Source organism: Plectropomus leopardus, chromosome 19, assembly GCF_026936395.1.
Source record: "Plectropomus leopardus strain MGB_pleo_1.0 chromosome 19, ASM2693639v1, whole genome shotgun sequence".
Taxonomy (NCBI): Eukaryota; Metazoa; Chordata; class Actinopteri; order Perciformes; family Serranidae; genus Plectropomus; species Plectropomus leopardus.
In genome coordinates, this window is record NC_142194.1 from 8,271,385 (window position 1) to 8,291,516 (window position 20,132).

The 20,132-nt window shown below is 37.5% G+C and overlaps 1 protein-coding gene and 1 long non-coding RNA gene across 3 annotated transcripts in view; one reads left to right on the plus strand and one right to left on the minus strand.

Annotated features, from left to right (window-relative positions):
- Positions 1 to 202: 202 nt before the first annotated feature.
- lrrc59 (leucine rich repeat containing 59) overlaps positions 203 to 20,132 on the minus strand; it is a 34,414-nt gene continuing 14,484 nt past the window's right edge. Inside the window, exon 8 of one of the 2 annotated variants that reach the window (XM_088069915.1) lies at positions 203 to 2,642. In XM_088069915.1, coding sequence (XP_087926041.1) covers positions 2,362 to 2,642 — 281 coding nt within the window. In that variant the 3' untranslated portion in view covers positions 203 to 2,361. Of the gene's footprint in view, positions 2,646 to 20,132 lie in introns of both variants that reach the window. The other variant, XM_088069914.1, reaches the window with a different exon arrangement.
- LOC148186302 (uncharacterized) lies at positions 2,499 to 18,909 on the plus strand. The gene is made up of 4 exons (XR_015774962.1): positions 2,499 to 2,655; positions 2,780 to 2,862; positions 3,546 to 3,606; positions 18,612 to 18,909. It is a non-coding gene; the product is annotated as an uncharacterized LOC148186302 (long non-coding RNA).

The window sequence follows — 20,132 nt, forward strand, 5'->3', positions numbered from 1 at the left end:
CAAAGTTTTTTTAAATTTTGAAAAAGTATTGCATTGGCACTAAAATAAAAACAAACAAACAAACAATGACGTTCATTTATTAACTAGCAAATGCTATTACACATTTTACACATTTTAGTCACTGTTGATCATACATTTTGGATCCCAGGTCCTAACTGGTGTATCCACCAGCGTTCTGTGACAAAAACAGACAACATTTGAATATTTCTTGCAGTGCATAGCCATTTATTAACGCTGACAAAGTTTTAGAGCATGGACAAAGCTGTACAATAACCACAGCAGCAAAGGCAGCTTTTTGCATGAAGACGCCAAATTTCTGAAAACAATTTGCATTTCAAAAGTCACCAGTTAAACTGAAAGACCCCAAAAATAATCTGCCAGTTGTCTTCTTATGTACAGTTAACAGATTACAAGAAAAACTGCATTTTATACTTTAAATTGTTAGTTTGATATCAACTGTTGGTCCTTATTTTAACAGATGATTTTAAAAGCGTGAAATTAAATACAGTGACCACTATGCTCTTCAAAAAGGTCCATACCACTAGTTTTTACAAATGATATCCCCTTAACAACAAAATGTGTTTAATTTATTTAACAAATAACCTTTTTGAAAATGTTACTGTTGTTTTTGTAGTTTTTCTTCCTCCTATGCAGAAGCTGCGTAGTATTAAATATCAATTTATTGTAATTTGGGACAGTACAGTTGTGTAATCCATCACAGTGACCATAAAGTCTGGATATATTTGTTAACGTTAAATAATTTTTGCCTGTTAAAGCTGCTTAACTCTGAGCATAATAGTTTAATTTCTTCAAAAACACAGGCTGGCAATGAGCATCTTAAAAAAAATTAAATTGCAAAAAATACGAAAAAGGTTGAGGAAATTACCTAAAAATAAACAAAAAGTAAATAAAACAAAATAAAATAAACAAGAAAATTATCTTTAAAAAACCCTGAAATTGAAAAAGTATTTTTTAAATATCTTTAATAATCTTTTTCTGTTCCATAATTTTAAATATAAAATTAGAATACAAATATATATTGTTTTCTTTCAATCCTCCCCTTTTTAAAAAAAACTAATTTAAGGGGTTAGGGTAGGGATTTTCTTCTTTTCTAATTTCTTGCCAAGTGGCTCGATGCCTTTTTTCCTCTAAAGTTTTTTGTAAGAGAAATCACACCAATTTGCTCAGGGTTTAAAGGGTCAAATGACTGAACGCAGCACAAATCAACAGAAATCAATCCAGGTTTCAAAGGGTTAAGATCAGATTTAAGTTGAAAAGTCTGGTTATAGTCATTTTACTGCAGAATTGACTTTTATTGTGTTGGATTTCACATCTTCACCAGTTCTCAATGGTCAAAGAAGATAAAATACATAAACAATACTTAAACAGAGTTATTTGTCAAAACTGATATTTGTTATTAAGCTCTGATTTGTAGCCAAACTTTGGTGGGGAGGGTGTACGTTACCACGTTTTTGAGGCCAAGACATAAATATTTGAAAAAATCAGATGTTTTATTGGCTTACATTTGTTTTAAATATAAATTAAAAAACTGGTACTGTTAGTAAATTAATTGACAAAAAAAAAAACTTTGCAAATCAATCAATCATTACAGTGATCATGGCATTTTTTGCTCTCTGTTGGACAAACTATGTAATGGCAACACTGTTTCTAGATGGCCTCAAAGATATCTTTGGCATTTCTGTACTGCTGTAAATGATCAGATTTACGTGACACCGTTATTGTGATATGATGAAGAGCCACTCATGTATCAGCTGGGCTCTAATCACCAGATATTGAACTGGTTTGACCGATGTAGGACGATAAAGACAGAGGAGGCGCCACAGGCGAGTGCGCTCTACATTCACACAGCCTTCACTGCACATGCTCAGACTGCCACATCCAACAACGCTTTGTGTGCAACTCTGACTGGCAGTTTACATGTGACTCGACGCTCCAGTGCAGCACAGACAGGGCCACCTGACATTTCACTCAACATCTCTTAAATACACCCCAACGCTCCATGTGATGCACCCAAAATCAAACCTGGTTTAAGTGCAGATCATGGGCGGAGGGGAGATATTTAAGACGATGAGTTTTTTAAAAACAGGCTGTAATACAAAGAGGGTACAAGAGCGACAACAATTCCATAGGAATTTAAGATGATTTAAACACATCTGTCCATCCCCCGTTTGTCCGTCTGTACAGCCTCCCACCACAAACAGGGTGGGGGATGCCCATCTTGATGACATTTATGATTTCAGCATTTTAAAAAAAAATTCAAAAAGAAAAAAAAAATCCCAGGATTCACAGGTGGGAGTGGAAAACCTGCAGCTCTGGAGGTTGAAGGCGTCAGATGGGGGTTTAGTTCTTAGAGGCTTGTGTTGATTCAAGGAACTCCTTCACTGCGGATGACAGATTTTGCACCAGTTGTCTAACCACGACCTCCTGTTCGTTGGCCCAGGACAGGCTGTCGTCCACGGCAACGTTGACCGGAACACACATGGCTTCCTTCTGCAGGTCGGTCAGTCGGCAGGCGGCGGCGACTCCGACGAATCCCAGAAGCAGCAGAAAGAGGAGCTTGAACATCAGGCCGACGAGAGAACGTCGAGGTTTAGGCGCCGATTCCTCAACTGCCTTTTTATCTGCTGAGAAGAAGTAAGTGTGTTAAAAAGATTCCTAACTGAACAGCATTAATGCAGTAAATAAAAAAATATCATCATGCTTCTCTCAGAATTTATCTTTGATTACTGTTTGTTTTCTTGGTCCCATTTTTCGACAGTGAATACGACGCTTTGATGGTAATCAATCATCCTTGAATTCAGACGACTGTCGGCGAGGTATCAACAATCCACAGACTTCAATGTGAGTATTTTAATTTATTACATTTTTTTCTTTAAGCACTCACATATGCTTTTATTTTTTCACAATAACATAATGTATTATGACGTTTTTATGTCTGTTGGACAACATACTGTACTATGACTTTTTTTTAATGGTATATTATGGCTTTTTTCTACCATTTTCATGCTGACATACTATACTATAACTTTTAATGCTATTTTGGACAACATGCTATACTGTGAATCTTTTTTGCAGTTTTAGACTGCATACTATGCTATTTCTGATTACTATTTTGTGCTATTTCAATCGACAAGCTACACTATAAAATCTTAATGCTTTTTCGGTAACGTGCTTTACAATAACTTTTCATTCCATTTCGGTTAATTTAGTATGATTTTTAAAAGCTATTTTGGGGGGATGCTATCCTGCTACTACTTTTAAATGCTGTTTTAATGCTATTTTGGAGGACCTGCTATACTAGAGCTATTTTTTTTTTTGCTGCTTCAGACATCATGGTTCAGGAGGAGTTCTTAAATACTTTTTTACAAACTTTTAAAATACTTTTTGAACTGCTAAAATATGACAGTTTTGAGCTCTTTTGGATGACATGCTTCACTATGATTTTTTAATACTTTTTTAAACAACATTGTATGACATGTTTTTTATGCTATTTTAAACAACATGCTGTGCTGTTTTTTTTTTAGGAGATTTAAGAGGACATGCAATAGTACGACGTTTTCATGCTTCTGTGGATAACATGCTATGGTAAGACATTTTTATGCATGTCAAAAAAATTACCAGAGATGCTATATGTTACTAAATGTCAACATTTGAAATTGCAAAAAAGGTCTAAAAATCCTTGTTCTTGCATGTCAAAAAAATGACTGAAAAAGATTCATATTCATATAGAAGAAGGCTATAGTGTGTCAAAATATGGCATATCCCAAAAATAGCTGAAAACTACCTTAAACCTCATAAAACAGACTTCCGAGACACATCATAGCATAGAAAGTTGCAAAAAGGGCAAAAAACACACTAATTTTGAATATCGAAAAAACGAGCAAAAAAGCAAGGCTATATAGTATGGCAAAAATGTCAAAATATGGTATGTCACAAAAATAGCTGAAAACCACCTTAAACCACAAAAATTAGCCTTCTAAGACACGCCATACCAAAGAAAGTTGCAAAAAGGGCCAAAAACACACTAATTTTGAATGTTGAAAAAAATGATTGAAAAAGCAAGGCTAAAGTATGGCAAAAATGTCAAAATATGGCATGTCCCAAAAATAGCTGAAAACCACCTAAAACTATATAAAACAGCCTTCCGAGACACGCCATAACAAAAAAAGTTGGAAAAAGGGTCAAAAACACCATAATTTTGCATGTCCAAAAAATGATCGAAAAAGCAAGGCTATAGTATGGCAAAAATGGCAAAATATGGCATGTCCCAAAAATAGCTGAAAACCATCTTAAACCACATAAAATAGCCTTCCAAAACATGCCATAGCATAGAAAGTAGGAATAAAGGTCAAAAACACACTAATTTTGAATGTTGAAAAAAAAACGACTGAAAAAGCAAGGCTATAGTATGGCAAAAACGTCAAAATATGGCATATCTCAAAAATAGCTGAAAACGATTTTAAACCACATAAAACAGCCTTCCAAAACACGCCATAGAGGGGGTGCTGGAGAGTGCTCCTTCTGGGGACTCCCTCGTTCTGCTGGGGGACTTCAACGCTCACGTTGGCAACGACAGTGAGACCTGGAGGGGCGTGATCGGGAGGAATGGCCCCCCCGATCTGAACCCGAGTGGTGTTTTGTTATTGGACTTCTGTGCTCGCCACAGATTGTCCATAACGAACACCATGTTCAAGCATAAGGGTGTCCATATGCGCACTTGGCATCAGGACACCCTAGGCCGCAGTTCAATGATCAACTTTGTAGTCGTATCGTTGGACTTGCGGCCGTATGTCTTGGACACTCGGGTGAAGAGAGGGGCGGAGCTGTCAACCGATCACCACCTGGTGGTGAGTTGGCTCCGATGGTGGGGGAGGACGCTGGTCAGACCTGGCAGACCCAAACGCATAGTGAGGGTCTGCTGGGAACGTCTGGCAGAGTCTCCCGTCAGAAGGAGCTTCAACTCCCACCTCCGGAAGAGCTTCGACCATGTCCCGGGGGAGGCTGGGAACATTGAGTCCGAGTGGGCCGTGTTCCGTGCTGAGGCGGCCGACCGGTGCTGTGGCCGTAAGGTGGTTGGTGCCTGTCGGGGCGGCAACACCCGAACCCGCTGGTGGACACCGGCGGTGCCGTCAAGCTGAAGAAGGAGTCCTATCGGGCCTTCTTGGCCTGTGGGACTCCGGAGGCAGCAGACAGGTACCGACAGGCCAAGCGGAGTGCGGCGCGGCGGTCACCGAGGCGAAAACCCGGGCATGGGAGGAGTTCGGCGAGGCCATGGAAAACGACTTCCGGACGGCTTCGAAGAGGTTCTGGACCACCATCCGGCGTCTCGGGAGGGGGGAAACAGTACTCCGTCAACACTGTGTATGGTGGCGACGGGGCGCTGCTGACCTCGACTCGGGATGTTGTGGATCGGTGGAAGGAATACCAAGACCTCCTCAATCCCACCGACACGCCTTCCGTTGGGGAAGCAGGGCCTGGGGACCTGGGGGTGGGCTCCTCTATCTCTGGGGCTGAGGTTACCGAGGTGGTCAAAAAGCTCCTCGGTGACAGGGCCCCGGGGGTGGACGAGGTCCGCCCGGAGTTCCTCAAGGCCCTGGATGTTGTGGGGCTGTCGTGGCTGACACGACTCTGCAACATTGCGTGGACATCGGGGGCAGTGCCCTTGGACTGGCAGACTGGGGTGGTGGTCCCTCTTTTCAAGAAGGGGGACCGGAGGGTGTGTTCCAACTACAGGGGGATCACGCTCCTCAGCCTCCCTGGTAAGGTCTATTCGGGGGTACTAGAGAGGAGGGTCCACCGGACAGTCGAACCCCGGATTCAGGAGGAGCAATGCGGTTTTCGCCCCGGTCGTGGAACTGTGGACCAGCTCTGGACCCTTGGCAGGATCCTTGAGGGTGCTTGGGAGTTTGCCCAACCAGTCCACATGTGCTTTGTGGACTTGGAGAAGGCATTCGACCGTGTCCCGCGGGGAGTCCTGTGGGGGTTCTCCGAATATGGGGTTTCAGACTCCCTGATACGGGCTGTCCGCTCCCTGTATGACCGGTGCCGGAGCTTGGTCCGCATTGCCGGCAGTAAGTCGAACTCGTTCCGGTGAGGGTTGGACTCCGCCAGGGCTGCCCTTTGTCACCGATTCTGTTCATAACTTTTATGGACAGCACTTCTAGGCGCAGCAAGGGAGTTGAGGGGGTCCGGTTTGGTGACCTCAGGATTAGGTCTCTGCTCTTTGCAGATGATGTGGTCCTGTTGGCTTCGGGCCGCAACCTTCAGCTCTCACTGGATCGGTTCGCAGCCGAGTGTGAAGCGGCTGGAATGAAAATCAGCACCTCCAAATCCAAGACCATGGTTCTCAGCCGGAAAAGGGTGGCGTGCCCCCTCCGGATTGGGGATGAAGTCCTGCCCCAAGTGGAGGAGTTTAAGTACCTCGGGGTCTTGTTCACGAGTGAGAGAAGGATGGAATGGGAGATCGACAGGCGGATCGGTGCGGCGTCTGCAGTAATGCGGACTCTGCACCGGTCTGTCTTGGTGAAGAGGGAGCTGAGCCGAAAGGCAAAGCTCTCGATTTACCAGTCGATCTTCGTTCCTACCCTCACCTATGGTCACGAGCTTTGGGTAGTGACCGAAAGAACAAGATTGCAGGTACAAGCGGCCGAAATGAGTTTCCTCCGTAGGGTGGCTGGGCTCTCCCTTAGAGATAGGGTGAGAAGCTCGGTCATCCGGGAGGAGCTCGGAGTAGAGCCGCTGCTCCTCCGCATTGAGAAGAGCCAGATGAGGTGGCTCGGGCATCTAATTAGGATGCCTCCAGGACGCCTCCCTGGTGAGGTGTTCAGGGCACGTCCCACCGGTAGGAGGCCCTGGGGAAGACCCAGGACACGCTGGAGAGACTACGTCTCTCAGCTGGCCTGGGAACGCCTCGGGGTCCCCCGGGAAGAGCTGGATAAAGTGGCCGGGGAGAGGGAAGTCTGGGTTTCCCTGCTTAGGCTGCTGCCCCCGCGACCCGACCCCGGATAAGCGGAAGAAAATGGATGGATGTATGGATAAAACAGCCTTCCAAAACACGCCATAGCATAGAAAGTAGGAATAAAGGTCAAAAACACCATAATTTTGAATGTCGAAAAAAATGATTGAAAAAGCAAGGCTATAGTATGGCAAAAATGTCAAAATATGGCATGTCCCAAAAATAGCTGAAAAATACCTAAAACTATATAAAACAGCCTTCCGAGACACGCCATAACAAAAAAAGTTGGAAAAAGGGTCAAAAACACCATAATTTTGCATGTCCAAAAAATGATCGAAAAAGCAAGGCTATAGTATGGCAAAAATGTCAAAACATGGCATATCTCAAAAATAGCTGAAAACGATTTTAAACCACATAAAAGAGCCTACCAAAACACGCCATAGTAAAGAAAGTTGCAATAAAGGTCAAAAACACCCTAATTTTGAATGCCGAAAAAAATGATCGAAAAAGCAAGGCTATAGTATGGCAAAAATGTCAAAATATGTCATCTCCCAAAAAAAGCTGAAAACCATCTTAAAACACATAAAATAGCCTTCCAAAACGCGCCATAGCATAGAAAGTAGGAAAAAAGGTCAAAAACACACTAATTTTGAATGTCGAAAAAAACCGACTGAAAAAGCAAGGCTATAGTATGGCAAAAATGGCAAAATATGGCATGTCCAAAAATAGCTGAAAACCATCTTAAACCACATAAAATAGCCTTCCAAAACACACCATAGCATGGAAAGTTGCAAAAAGGGCCAAAAACACGATAATTTTGCATGTTGAAAAAATGATCGGAAAAGCAAGGCTATAGTATGGCAAAAATGTCAAAATATGGCATGTCCCAAAAATAGCTGAAAACCACCTTAAACCACATAAAAGAGCCTACCAAAACACGCCATAGTAAAGAAAGTTGCAATAAAGCTCAAAAACACCCTAATTTTGAATGCCGAAAAAAATGATCGAAAAAGCAAGGCTATAGTATGGCAAAAATGCCAAAATATGGCATGTCCCAAAAATAGCTGAAAACCACCTTAAACCACATAAAATAGCCTTCCAAAACATGCCATAGCATAGAAAGTAGGAATAAAGGTCAAAAACACACTAATTTTGCATGTTGAAAAAATGATCGAAAAAGCAAGGCTATAGTATGGCAAAAATGTCAAAATATGGCTTATCTCAAAAATAGCTGAAAACGATTTTAAACCACATAAAACAGCCTTCCAAAACAGGCCATAACAAAAAAAGTTGCAAAAAGGGTCTAAAACACCATAATTTTGCATGTCCAAATAATGATTGAAAAAGCAAGGCTATAGTATGGCAAAAATGGCAAAATATGGCATGTCCCAAAAATAGCTGAAAACCATCGCAAACCATCTCAAACCACATAAAATAGCCTTCCAAAACACGCCATAGCATGGAAAGTTGCAAAAAGGGCCAAAAACACTATGATTTTGCATGTTGTAAAAATGATTGAAAAAGCAAGGCTATAGTATGGCAAAAATGTCAAAATATGGCATGTCCCAAATATAGCTGAAAACCACCTTAAACCACATAAAACAGCCTTCCAAAACACGCCATAGCATAGAAAGTAGGAATAAAGGTCAAAAACACACTAATTTTGAATGTCGAAAAAAAAACGACTGAAAAAGCAAGGCTATAGTATGGAAAAAAATGTCAAAATATGGCATATCTCAAAAATAGCTGAATACGATTTTAAACCACATAAAACAGCCTTCCAAAACACGCCATAGTAAAGAAAGTTGCAAAAAGGGCCAAAAACAGACTAATTTTGAATATCGAAAAAATGATCGAAAAAGCAAGGCTATAGTATGGCAAAAATGGCAAAATATGGCATGTCCAAAAATAGCTGAAAACCATCTTAAACCACATAAAATAGCCTACCAAAACACGCCATATCATGGAAAGTTGCAAAAAGGGCCAAAAACACGATAATTTTGCATGTTGTAAAAATGATTGGAAAAGCAAGGCTATAGTATGGCAAAAATGTCAAAATATGGCATGTCCCAAAAATAGCTGAAAACCATCTTAAAACACATAAATCATCCTTCTGAGACACACCATAGCATAGAAAGTTGTAAAAAGGGCCAAAAACACACTAATTTTGACTATCGAAAAATATGATCGAAAAAGCAAGGCTATAGTATGGCAAAAATGTCAAAATATGGCATGTCCCAAAAATAGCTGAAAACCACCTTAAAACACATAAAATAGCCTTCCAAGACATGCCATAGCATAGAAAGTTGGAATAAAGGTCAAAAACACACTAATTTTGAATGTCGAAAAAAAAAACGACTGAAAAAGCAAGGCTATAGTATGGCAAAAATGTCAAAATATGGCATGTCCCAAAAATAGCTGAAAACCACCTTAAACCACATAAAATAGCCTTCCAAAACACGCCATAGCATAGAAAGTTGCAGTAAGGGCCAAAAACACTATAATTTTGCATGTTGAAAAAATGATCGAAAAAGCAAGGCTATAGTATGGCAAAAATGTCAAAATATGGCATATCTCAAAAATAGCTGAAAACGATTTTAAACCACATAAAACAGCCTTCCGAGACACGCCATAGCATGGAAAGTTGCAAAAAGGGCCAAAAACACCATAATTTTGCATGTCCAAAAAATAATTGGAAAAGCAAGGCTATAGTATGGCAAAAATGTCAAAATATGTCATCTCCCAAAAAAAGCTGAAAACCATCTTAAAACACATAAAATAGCCTTCCAAAACGCGCCATAGCATAGAAAGTAGGAATAAAGGTCAAAAACACACTAATTTTGAATGTCGAAAAAAAACGACTGAAAAAGCAAGGCTATAGTATGGCAAAAATGTCAAAATATGGCATGTCCCAAAAATAGCTGAAAACCACCTTAAACCACATAAAATAGCCTTCCAAAACATGCCATAGCATAGAAAGTTGCAATAAGGGCCAAAAACACTATAATTTTGCATGTTGAAAAAATGATCGAAAAAGCAAGGCTATATAGTATGGCAAAAATGTCAAAACATGGCATATCTCAAAAATAGCTGAAAACGATTTTAAACCACATAAAACAGCCTTCCAAAACACGCCATAGTAAAGAAAGTTGCAAAAAGGGCCAAAAACAGACTAATTTTGAATATCGAAAAAATGATCGAAAAAGCAAGGCTATAGTATGGCAAAAATGGCAAAATATGGCATATCCCAAAAATAGCTGAAAACCACCTTAAACCACATAAAAGAGCCTACCAAAACACGCCATAGTAAAGAAAGTTGCAATAAAGGTCAAAAACACCCTAATTTTGAATGCCGAAAAAAATGATCGAAAAAGCAAGGCTATAGTATGGCAAAAATGTCAAAATATGTCATCTCCCAAAAAAGGCTTAAAACCATCTTAAAACACATAAAACAGCCTCCCAAAACACGCCATAGCATAGAAAGTAGGAATAAAGGTCAAAAACACACTAATTTTGAATGTCGAAAAAAAACCGACTGAAAAAGCAAGGCTATAGTATGGCAAAAATGTCAAAATATGGCATGTCCCAAAAATAGCTGAAAACCACCTTAAACCACATAAAATAGCCTTCCAAAACACGCCATGGCATAGAAAGTTGCAAAAAGGGCCAAAAACACCATAATTTTGCATGTCCAAAAAATAATTGGAAAAGCAAGGCTATAGTATGGCAAAAATGTCAAAACATGGCATATCTCAAAAATAGCTGAAAACCACCTTAAACCACATAAAAGAGCCTTCCAAAACGCGCCATAGTAAAGAAAGTTGCAATAAAGGTCAAAAACACCCTAATTTTGAATGCCGAAAAAAATGATCGAAAAAGCAAGGCTATAGTATGGCAAAAATGTCAAAATATGTCATCTCCCAAAAAAAGCTGAAAACCATCTTAAAACACATAAAATAGCCTTCCAAAACGCGCCATAGCATAGAAAGTAGGAAAAAAGGTCAAAAACACACTAATTTTGAATGTCGAAAAAAACCGACTGAAAAAGCAAGGCTATAGTATGGCAAAAATGTCAAAATATGGCATGTCCCAAAAATAGCTCAAAACGATTTTAAACCACATAAAACAGCCTTCCAAAACACGCCATAGCATAGAAAGTTGCAAAAAGGGCCAAAAACACACTAATTTTGCATGTTGAAAAAATGATCGAAAAAGCAAGGCTATAGTATGGCAAAATGTCAAAATATGGCATGTCCCAAAATAGCTGAAAACCACCTTAAACCACATGAAGTAGCCTACCAAAACATGCCATAGTAAAGAAAGTTGCAAAAAAGGCCAAAAACACACTAATTTTGAATGTTGAAAAAATGATCGAAAAAGCAAGGCTATAGTATGGCAAAAATGTCAAAATATGGCATATCTCAAACATAGCTGAAAACCATCCTAAACCACATAAAATAGCCTTCCAAAACACGCCATAGCATAGAAAGTAGGAATAAAAGTCAAAAACACACTAATTTTGAATGTCGAAAAAAAAAACGACTGAAAAAGCAAGGCTATAGTATGGCAAAAATGGCAAAATATGGCATATCTCAAAAATAGCTGAAAACCATCTTAAAACACATAAAATAGCCTTCCAAAACGCGCCATAGCATAGAAAGTAGGAATAAAGGTCAAAAACACACTAATTTTGAATGTCGAAAAAAAAAACGACTGAAAAAGCAAGGCTATAGTATGGCAAAAATGTCAAAATATGGCATGTCCCAAAAATAGCTGAAAACCACCTTAAACCACATAAAATAGCCTTCCAAAACACGCCATGGCATAGAAAGTTGCAAAAAGGGCCAAAAACACCATAATTTTGCATGTCCAAAAAATAATTGGAAAAGCAAGGCTATAGTATGGCAAAAATGTCAAAATATGTCTTCTCCCAAAAAAAGCTGAAAACCATCTTAAAACACATAAAATAGCCTTCCAAAACACGCCATAGCATAGAAAGTTGCAATAAGGGCCAAAAACACTATAATTTTGCATGTTGAAAAAATGATCGAAAAAGCAAGGCTATAGTATGGCAAAAATGTCAAAACATGGCATATCTCAAAAATAGCTGAAAACGATTTTAAACCACATAAAACAGCCTTCCAAAACACGCCATAGTAAAGAAAGTTGCAAAAAGGGCCAAAAACAGACTAATTTTGAATGCCGTAAAAAATGATCGAAAAAGCAAGGCTATAGTATGGCAAAAATGTCAAAATATGTCATCTCCCAAAAAAAGCTGAAAACCATCTTAAAACACATAAAATAGCCTTCCAAAACGCGCCATAGCATAGAAAGTAGGAATAAAGGTCAAAAACACACTAATTTTGAATGTCGAAAAAAAACGACTGAAAAAGCAAGGCTATAGTATGGCAAAAATGTCAAAATATGGCATGTTCCAAAAATAGCTGAAAACCACCTTAAACCACATAAAATAGCCTTCCAAAACACGCCATAGCATAGAAAGTTGCAATAAGGGCCAAAAACACTATAATTTTGCATGTTGAAAAAATGATCGAAAAAGCAAGGCTATAGTATGGCAAAAATGTCAAAATATGGCATATCTCAAAAATAGCTGAAAACCACCTTAAACCACATAAAAGAGCCTACCAAAACACGCCATAGTAAAGAAAGTTGCAATAAAGGTCAAAAACACCCTAATTTTGAATGCCGAAAAAAATGATCGAAAAAGCAAGGCTATAGTATGGCAAAAATGTCAAAATATGTCATCTCCCAAAAAAAGCTGAAAACCATCTTAAAACACATAAAATAGCCTTCCAAAACGCGCCATAGCATAGAAAGTAGGAAAAAAGGTCAAAAACACACTAATTTTGAATGTCGAAAAAAACCGACTGAAAAAGCAAGGCTATAGTATGGCAAAAATGTCAAAATATGGCATGTCCCAAAAATAGCTCAAAACGATTTTAAACCACATAAAACAGCCTTCCAAAACACGCCATAGCATAGAAAGGTGCAAAAAGGGCCAAAAACACACTAATTTTGCATGTTGAAAAAATGATCGAAAAAGCAAGGCTATAGTATGGCAAAAATGTCAAAATATGGCATGTCCCAAAAATAGCTGAAAACCACCTTAAACCACATAAAGTAGCCTACCAAAACATGCCATAGTAAAAAAAGTTGCAAAAAAGGCCAAAAACACACTAATTTTGAATGTCGAAAAAAATGATCGAAAAAGCAAGGCTATAGTATGGCAAAAATGTCAAAATATGGCATATCCCAAAAATAGCTGAAAACCACCTTAAACCACATAAAAGAGCCTACCAAAACACGCCATAGCATAGAAAGTAGAAATAAAAGTCAAAAACACACAAATTTGGAAGATCGAAAAAAAAAAACGACTGAAAAAGCAAGGCTATAGTATGGCAAAAATGGCAAAATATGTCACCTCCCAAAAAAGCTGAAAACCATATTAAAACACATAAAATAGCCTTCCAAAATGCACCATAGCATAGAAAGTAGGAATATAGGTCAAAAACACACTAATTTTGAATGTCGAAAAAAAACGATCGAAAAAGCAAGGCTATAGGATGGCAAAAATGTCAAAATATGGCATGTCCCAAAAATAGCTGAAAACCACCTTAAACCACATAAAATAGCCTTCCAAAACACGCCATGGCATAGAAAGTTGCAAAAAGGGCCAAAAACACCATAATTTTGCATGTCCAAAAAATAATTGGAAAAGCAAGGCTATAGTATGGCAAAAATGTCAAAATATGTCTTCTCCCAAAAAAAGCTGAAAACCATCTTAAAACACATAAAATAGCCTTCCAAAACACGCCATAGCATAGAAAGTTGCAATAAGGGCCAAAAACACTATAATTTTGCATGTTGAAAAAATGATCGAAAAAGCAAGGCTATAGTATGGCAAAAATGTCAAAACATGGCATATCTCAAAAATAGCTGAAAACGATTTTAAACCACATAAAACAGCCTTCCAAAACACGCCATAGTAAAGAAAGTTGCAAAAGGGCCAAAAACAGACTAATTTTGAATGTCAGAAAAATGATCGAAAAAAGCAAGGCTATAGTATGGCAAAAATGTCAAAATATGTCTTCTCCCAAAAAAAGCTGAAAACCATCTTAAAACACATAAAATAGCCTTCCAAAACGCGCCATAGCATAGAAAGTAGGAAAAAAGGTCAAAAACACACTAATTTTGAATGTCGAAAAAAACCGACTGAAAAAGCAAGGCTATAGTATGGCAAAAATGTCAAAATATGACATGTCCCAAAAATAGCTCAAAACGATTTTAAACCACATAAAACAGCCTTCCAAAACACGCCATAGCATAGAAAGTTGCAAAAAGGGCCAAAAACACTAAAATTTTGCATGTTGAAAAAATGATCGAAAAAGCAAGGCTATAGTATGGCAGAAATGTCAAAATATGGCATGTCCCAAAAATAGCTGAAAACCACCTTAAACCACATAAAGTAGCCTACCAAAACATGCCATAGTAAAAAAAGTTGCAAAAAAGGCCAAAACCACACTAATTTTGAATGTCGAAAAAAATGATCGAAAAAGCAAGGCTATAGTATGGCAAAAATGGCAAAATATGGCATATCTCAAAAATAGCTGAAAACCATCCTAAACCACATAAAATAGCCTTCCAAAACGCGCCATAGCATAGAAAGTAGGAATAAAGGTCAAAAACACACTAATTTTGAATGTCGAAAAAAAACGACTGAAAAAGCAAGGCTATAGTATGGCAAAAATGGCAAAATATGGCATATCTCAAAAATAGCTGAAAACCATCTTAAACCACATAAAATAGCCTTCCAAAACACGCCATAGCATAGAAAGTTGCAATAAGGGCCAAAAACACTATAATTTTGCATGTTGAAAAAATGATCGAAAAAGCAAGGCTATAGTATGGCAAAAATGTCAAAATATGGCATATCTCAAAAATAGCTGAAAACGATTTTAAACCACATAAAACAGCCTTCCAAAACACGCCATAGTAAAGAAAGTTGCAAAAAGGGCCAAAAACAGACTAATTTTGAATATCGAAAAAATGATCGAAAAAGCAAGGCTATAGTATGGCAAAAATGTCAAAATATGGCATATCTCAAAAATAGCTGAAAACCACCTTAAACCACATAAAAGAGCCTGCCAAAACACGCCATAGTAAAGAAAGTTGCAATAAAGGTCAAAAACACACTAATTTTGAATGTCGAAAAAAATGATCGAAAAAGCAAGGCTATAGTATGGCAAAAGTGTCAAAATATGGCATGTCCCAAAAATAGCTGAAAACCATCTTAAAACACATAAAATAGCCTTCCAAAACACGCCATAGCATGGAAAGTTGCAAAAAGGGCCAAAAACACTATGATTTTGCATGTTGTAAAAATGATCCAAAAAGCAAGGCTATAGTATGGCAAAAATGTCAAAATATGGCATGTCCCAAAAATAGCTGAAAACCACCTTAAACCACATAAAGTAGCCTACCAAAACATGCCATAGTAAAGAAAGTTGCAAAAAAGGCCAAAAACACACTAATTTTGAATGTCGAAAAAAATGATCGAAAAAGCAAGGCTATAGTATGGCAAAAATGTCAAAATATGGCATGTCCCAAAAAAAGCTGAAAACCATCTTAAAACACATAAAATAGCCTTCCAAAACACGCCATAGCATAGAAAGTAGGAATAAAGGTCAAAAACACACTAATTTTGAATGTCGAAAAAAAACGACTGAAAAAGCAAGGCTATAGTATGGCAAAAATGTCAAAATATGGCATATCTCAAAAATAGCTCAAAACGATTCTAAACCACATAAAACAGCCTTCCGAGACACACCATAGCAAAGAAAGTTGCAAAAAGGGTCTAAAACACTATTATTTTGCATGCCGAAAAAAATGATCGAAAAAGCAAGGCTATAGTATGGCAAAAATGTCAAAATATGGCATATCTCAAAAATAGCTGAAAACAATTTAAAACCACATAAAACAGCCTTCCAAAACACGCCATAGTAAAGAAAGTTGCAATAAAGGTCAAAAACACCCTAATTTTGAATGCCGAAAAAAATGATCGAAAAAGCAAGGCTATAGTATGGCAAAAACGTCAAAATATGACATGTCCCAAAAATAGCTGAAAACCATCTCAAAACACATAAAATAGCCTTCCAAAACACGCCATAGCATGGAAAGTTGCAAAAAGGGCCAAAAACACTATGATTTTGCATGTTGTAAAAATGATCCAAAAAGCAAGGCTATAGTATGGCAAAAATGTCAAAATATGGCATGTCCCAAAAATAGCTGAAAAATACCTAAAACTATATAAAACAGCCTTCCGAGGCACGCCATAGCAAAGAAAGTTTGAAAAAAGGGCCAAAAACACTATAATTTTGCATGTTGAAAAAATGATTGAAAAAGCAAGGCTATAGTATGGCAAAAATGTCAAAATATGGCATGTCCCAAAAATAGCTGAAAACCACCTTAAACCACATAAAGTAGCCTACCAAAACACGCCATAGTAAAGAAAGTTGCAATAAAGGTCAAAAACACCCTAATTTTGAATGCCGAAAAAAATGATCGAAAAAGCAAGGCTATAGTATGGCAAAAATGTCAAAATATGGCATATCTCAAAAATAGCTGAAAACAATTTAAAACCACATAAAACAGCCTTCCAAAACACGCCATAGTAAAGAAAGTTGCAATAAAGGTCAAAAACACCCTAATTTTGAATGCCGAAAAAAATGATCGAAAAAGCAAGGCTATAGTATGGCAAAAACGTCAAAATATGACATGTCCCAAAAATAGCTGAAAACCATCTCAAAACACATAAAATAGCCTTCCAAAACACGCCATAGCATGGAAAGTTGCAAAAAGGGCCAAAAACACTATGATTTTGCATGTTGTAAAAATGATCCAAAAAGCAAGGCTATAGTATGGCAAAAATGTCAAAATATGGCATGTCCCAAAAATAGCTGAAAAATACCTAAAACTATATAAAACAGCCTTCCGAGGCACGCCATAGCAAAGAAAGTTTGAAAAAAGGGCCAAAAACACTATAATTTTGCATGTTGAAAAAATGATTGAAAAAGCAAGGCTATAGTATGGCAAAAATGTCAAAATATGGCATGTCCCAAAAATAGCTGAAAACCATCTTAAAACACATAAAATAGCCTTCCAAAACGCGCCATAGCATAGAAAGTAGGAATAAAGGTCAAAAACACACTAATTTTGAATGTCGAAAAAAAACGACTGAAAAAGCAAGGCTATAGTATGGCAAAAATGTCAAAATATGGCATGTCCCAAAAATAGCTGAAAACCACCTTAAACCACATAAAGTAGCCTACCAAAACACGCCATAGTAAAGAAAGTTGCAAAAAAGGCCAAAAACACACTAATTTTGAATGTCGAAAAAAATGATCGAAAAAGCAAGGCTATAGTATGGCAAAAATGTCAAAATATGGCATATCTCAAAAATAGCTGAAAACAATTTAAAACCACATAAAACAGCCTTCCAAAACACGCCATAGTAAAGAAAGTTGCAATAAAGGTCAAAAACACACTAATTTTGAATGTCGAAAAAAAACGACTGAAAAAGCAAGGCTATAGTATGGCAAAAATGTCAAAATATGGCATGTCCCAAAAATAGCTGAAAACCACCTTAAACCACATAAAGTAGCCTACCAAAACACGCCATAGTAAAGAAAGTTGCAAAAAAGGCCAAAAACACACTAATTTTGAATGTCGAAAAAAATGATCGAAAAAGCAAGGCTATAGTATGGCAAAAATGTCAAAATATGGCATATCTCAAAAATAGCTGAAAACAATTTAAAACCACATAAAACAGCCTTCCAAAACACGCCATAGTAAAGAAAGTTGCAATAAAGGTCAAAAACACCCTAATTTTGAATGCCGAAAAAAATGATCGAAAAAGCAAGGCTATAGTATGGCAAAAGTGTCAAAATATGGCATGTCCCAAAAATAGCTGAAAACCATCTTAAAACACATAAAATAGCCTTCCAAAACACGCCATAGCATGGAAAGTTGCAAAAAGGGCCAAAAACACTATGATTTTGCATGTTGTAAAAATGATCCAAAAAGCAAGGCTATAGTATGGCAAAAATGTCAAAATATGGCATGTCCCAAAAATAGCTGAAAACCACCTTAAACCACATAAAACAGCCTTCCAAAACACGCCATAGTAAAGAAAGTTGCAAAAAGGGCCAAAAACAGACTAATTTTGAATGTCGAAAAAAATGATTGAAAAAGCAAGGCTATAGTATGGCAAAAATGTCAAAATATGGCATGTCCCAAAAATAGTTGAAAAATATCTAAAACTAAATAAAACAGCCTTCCGAGACATGCCATAGCACAGAAAGTTGCAAAAAGGGCCAAAAATACACTATTTTTGAATATCCAAAAAATTATCAAAAAACCAAGGATATAGTATGACATGTCCCAAAAATAGCTGAAAACCAAATTCAGTAGTATTTGTGCTGTTTAGGACCACATGGTATATGACTTTTTCATTTTATAATGATTTTTTTGCTATTTTGGATGATATTTCATAGAATGTGATGTCCCTGGGACACTTGTCAGTTCCTATATGACCTCCCTGTCTTTTCCCTTTCAGGTTTTCCCTGTAATCCTGGATCCTCCAATTCTGCGTTGGGATTTACCTCACCTGCCACCAGTATATACAGGCTTGCCGAGTTCCAAGACGGCCCTCTCTCTTCCCCCTTGAAGGCTCGTGTCTCTCTGACACCGCGCACTGTTTTGTTTTGCTTGTGTAGTCATGTGTTTCGTTTTTTTGTGTCACCTTTAATAAAAATATTGCTATTTTAAATGGTAACTGTGTGGTGCTTCTTGCTTTGTTATGCTGGTGAACAAGCTGGATATAGAAAGCATGACATTTTGGTCGAAAAAGCAAGGCTATAGTATGGCAAAAATGTCAAAATATGGCATGTCCCAAAAATAGCTGAAAACCACCTTAAACCACATAAAACAGCATACCAAAGCATGCCATAGTAAAGAAATTTGCAATAAGGGTTAAAAACAACAATAATTTTGCATGTCCAAAAAATGATCAAAAAAGCAAGGCTATAGTATGGCAAAAATGTCAAAATATGGCATGTCCAAAAAAAAGCTGAAAACGATCTCAAAACACATAAAATAGCCTTTCAAAATGCACCATAGCATAGAAAGTTGGAATAAAGGTCAAAAACACTATAATTTTGAACGGCGAAAAAAATGATTGAAAAAGCAAGGCTATAGTATGGCAAAAATGTCAAAATATGACATCTCCCAAAAATAGCTGAAAACCACCTTAAAACACATAAAACAGCCTTCCGAAATACGCTATAGCATAGAAAGTTGCAATAAGGGCCAAAAACACTATAATTTTGCATGTCCAAAAAATGATCAAAAAAGCAAGGCTATAGTATGGCAAAAATGTCAAAATATGGCATGTCCCAAAAATAGCTGAAAACCATCTCAAAACACATAAAATAGCCTTCCAAAACGTGCCACAGCATAGAAAGTTGGAATAAAGGTCAAAAACACCATAATTTTGCATGCCGAAAAAAATGATCGAAAAAGCAAGGCTATAGTATGGCAAAAATGTCAAAATATGGCATGTCCCAAAAATAGCTGAAAACAACTTTAAACAACATAAAATAGCCGTCCAAGACACGACATAGCATAGAAAGTTGCAATAAGGGTCGAAAACACAATAATTTTGCATGTCCAAAAAATGATCTAAAAAGCAAGGCTATAGTATGGCAAAAATGTCAAAATATGGCATATTTAAAAAAAAGGCTGAAAACCATCTTAAAACACATAAAATAGCCTTCCAAAACGCGCCATAGCATAGAAAGTTGGGATAAAGGTCAAAAACACCCTAATTTTGAATGTCAAAAAAAATGATTGAAAAAGCAAGGCTATAGTATGGCAAAAATGTCAAAATATGACATCTCCCAAAAATAGCTGAAAACCATCTTAAACCACATAAAATAGCCTTCCAAAACACGCCATAGTAAAGAAAGTTGCAATAAAGGTCAAAAACACCCTAATTTTGAATACCGAAAAAAATGATCGAAAAAGCAAGGCTATAGTATGGCAAAAACGTCAAAATATGACATCTCCCAAAAATAGC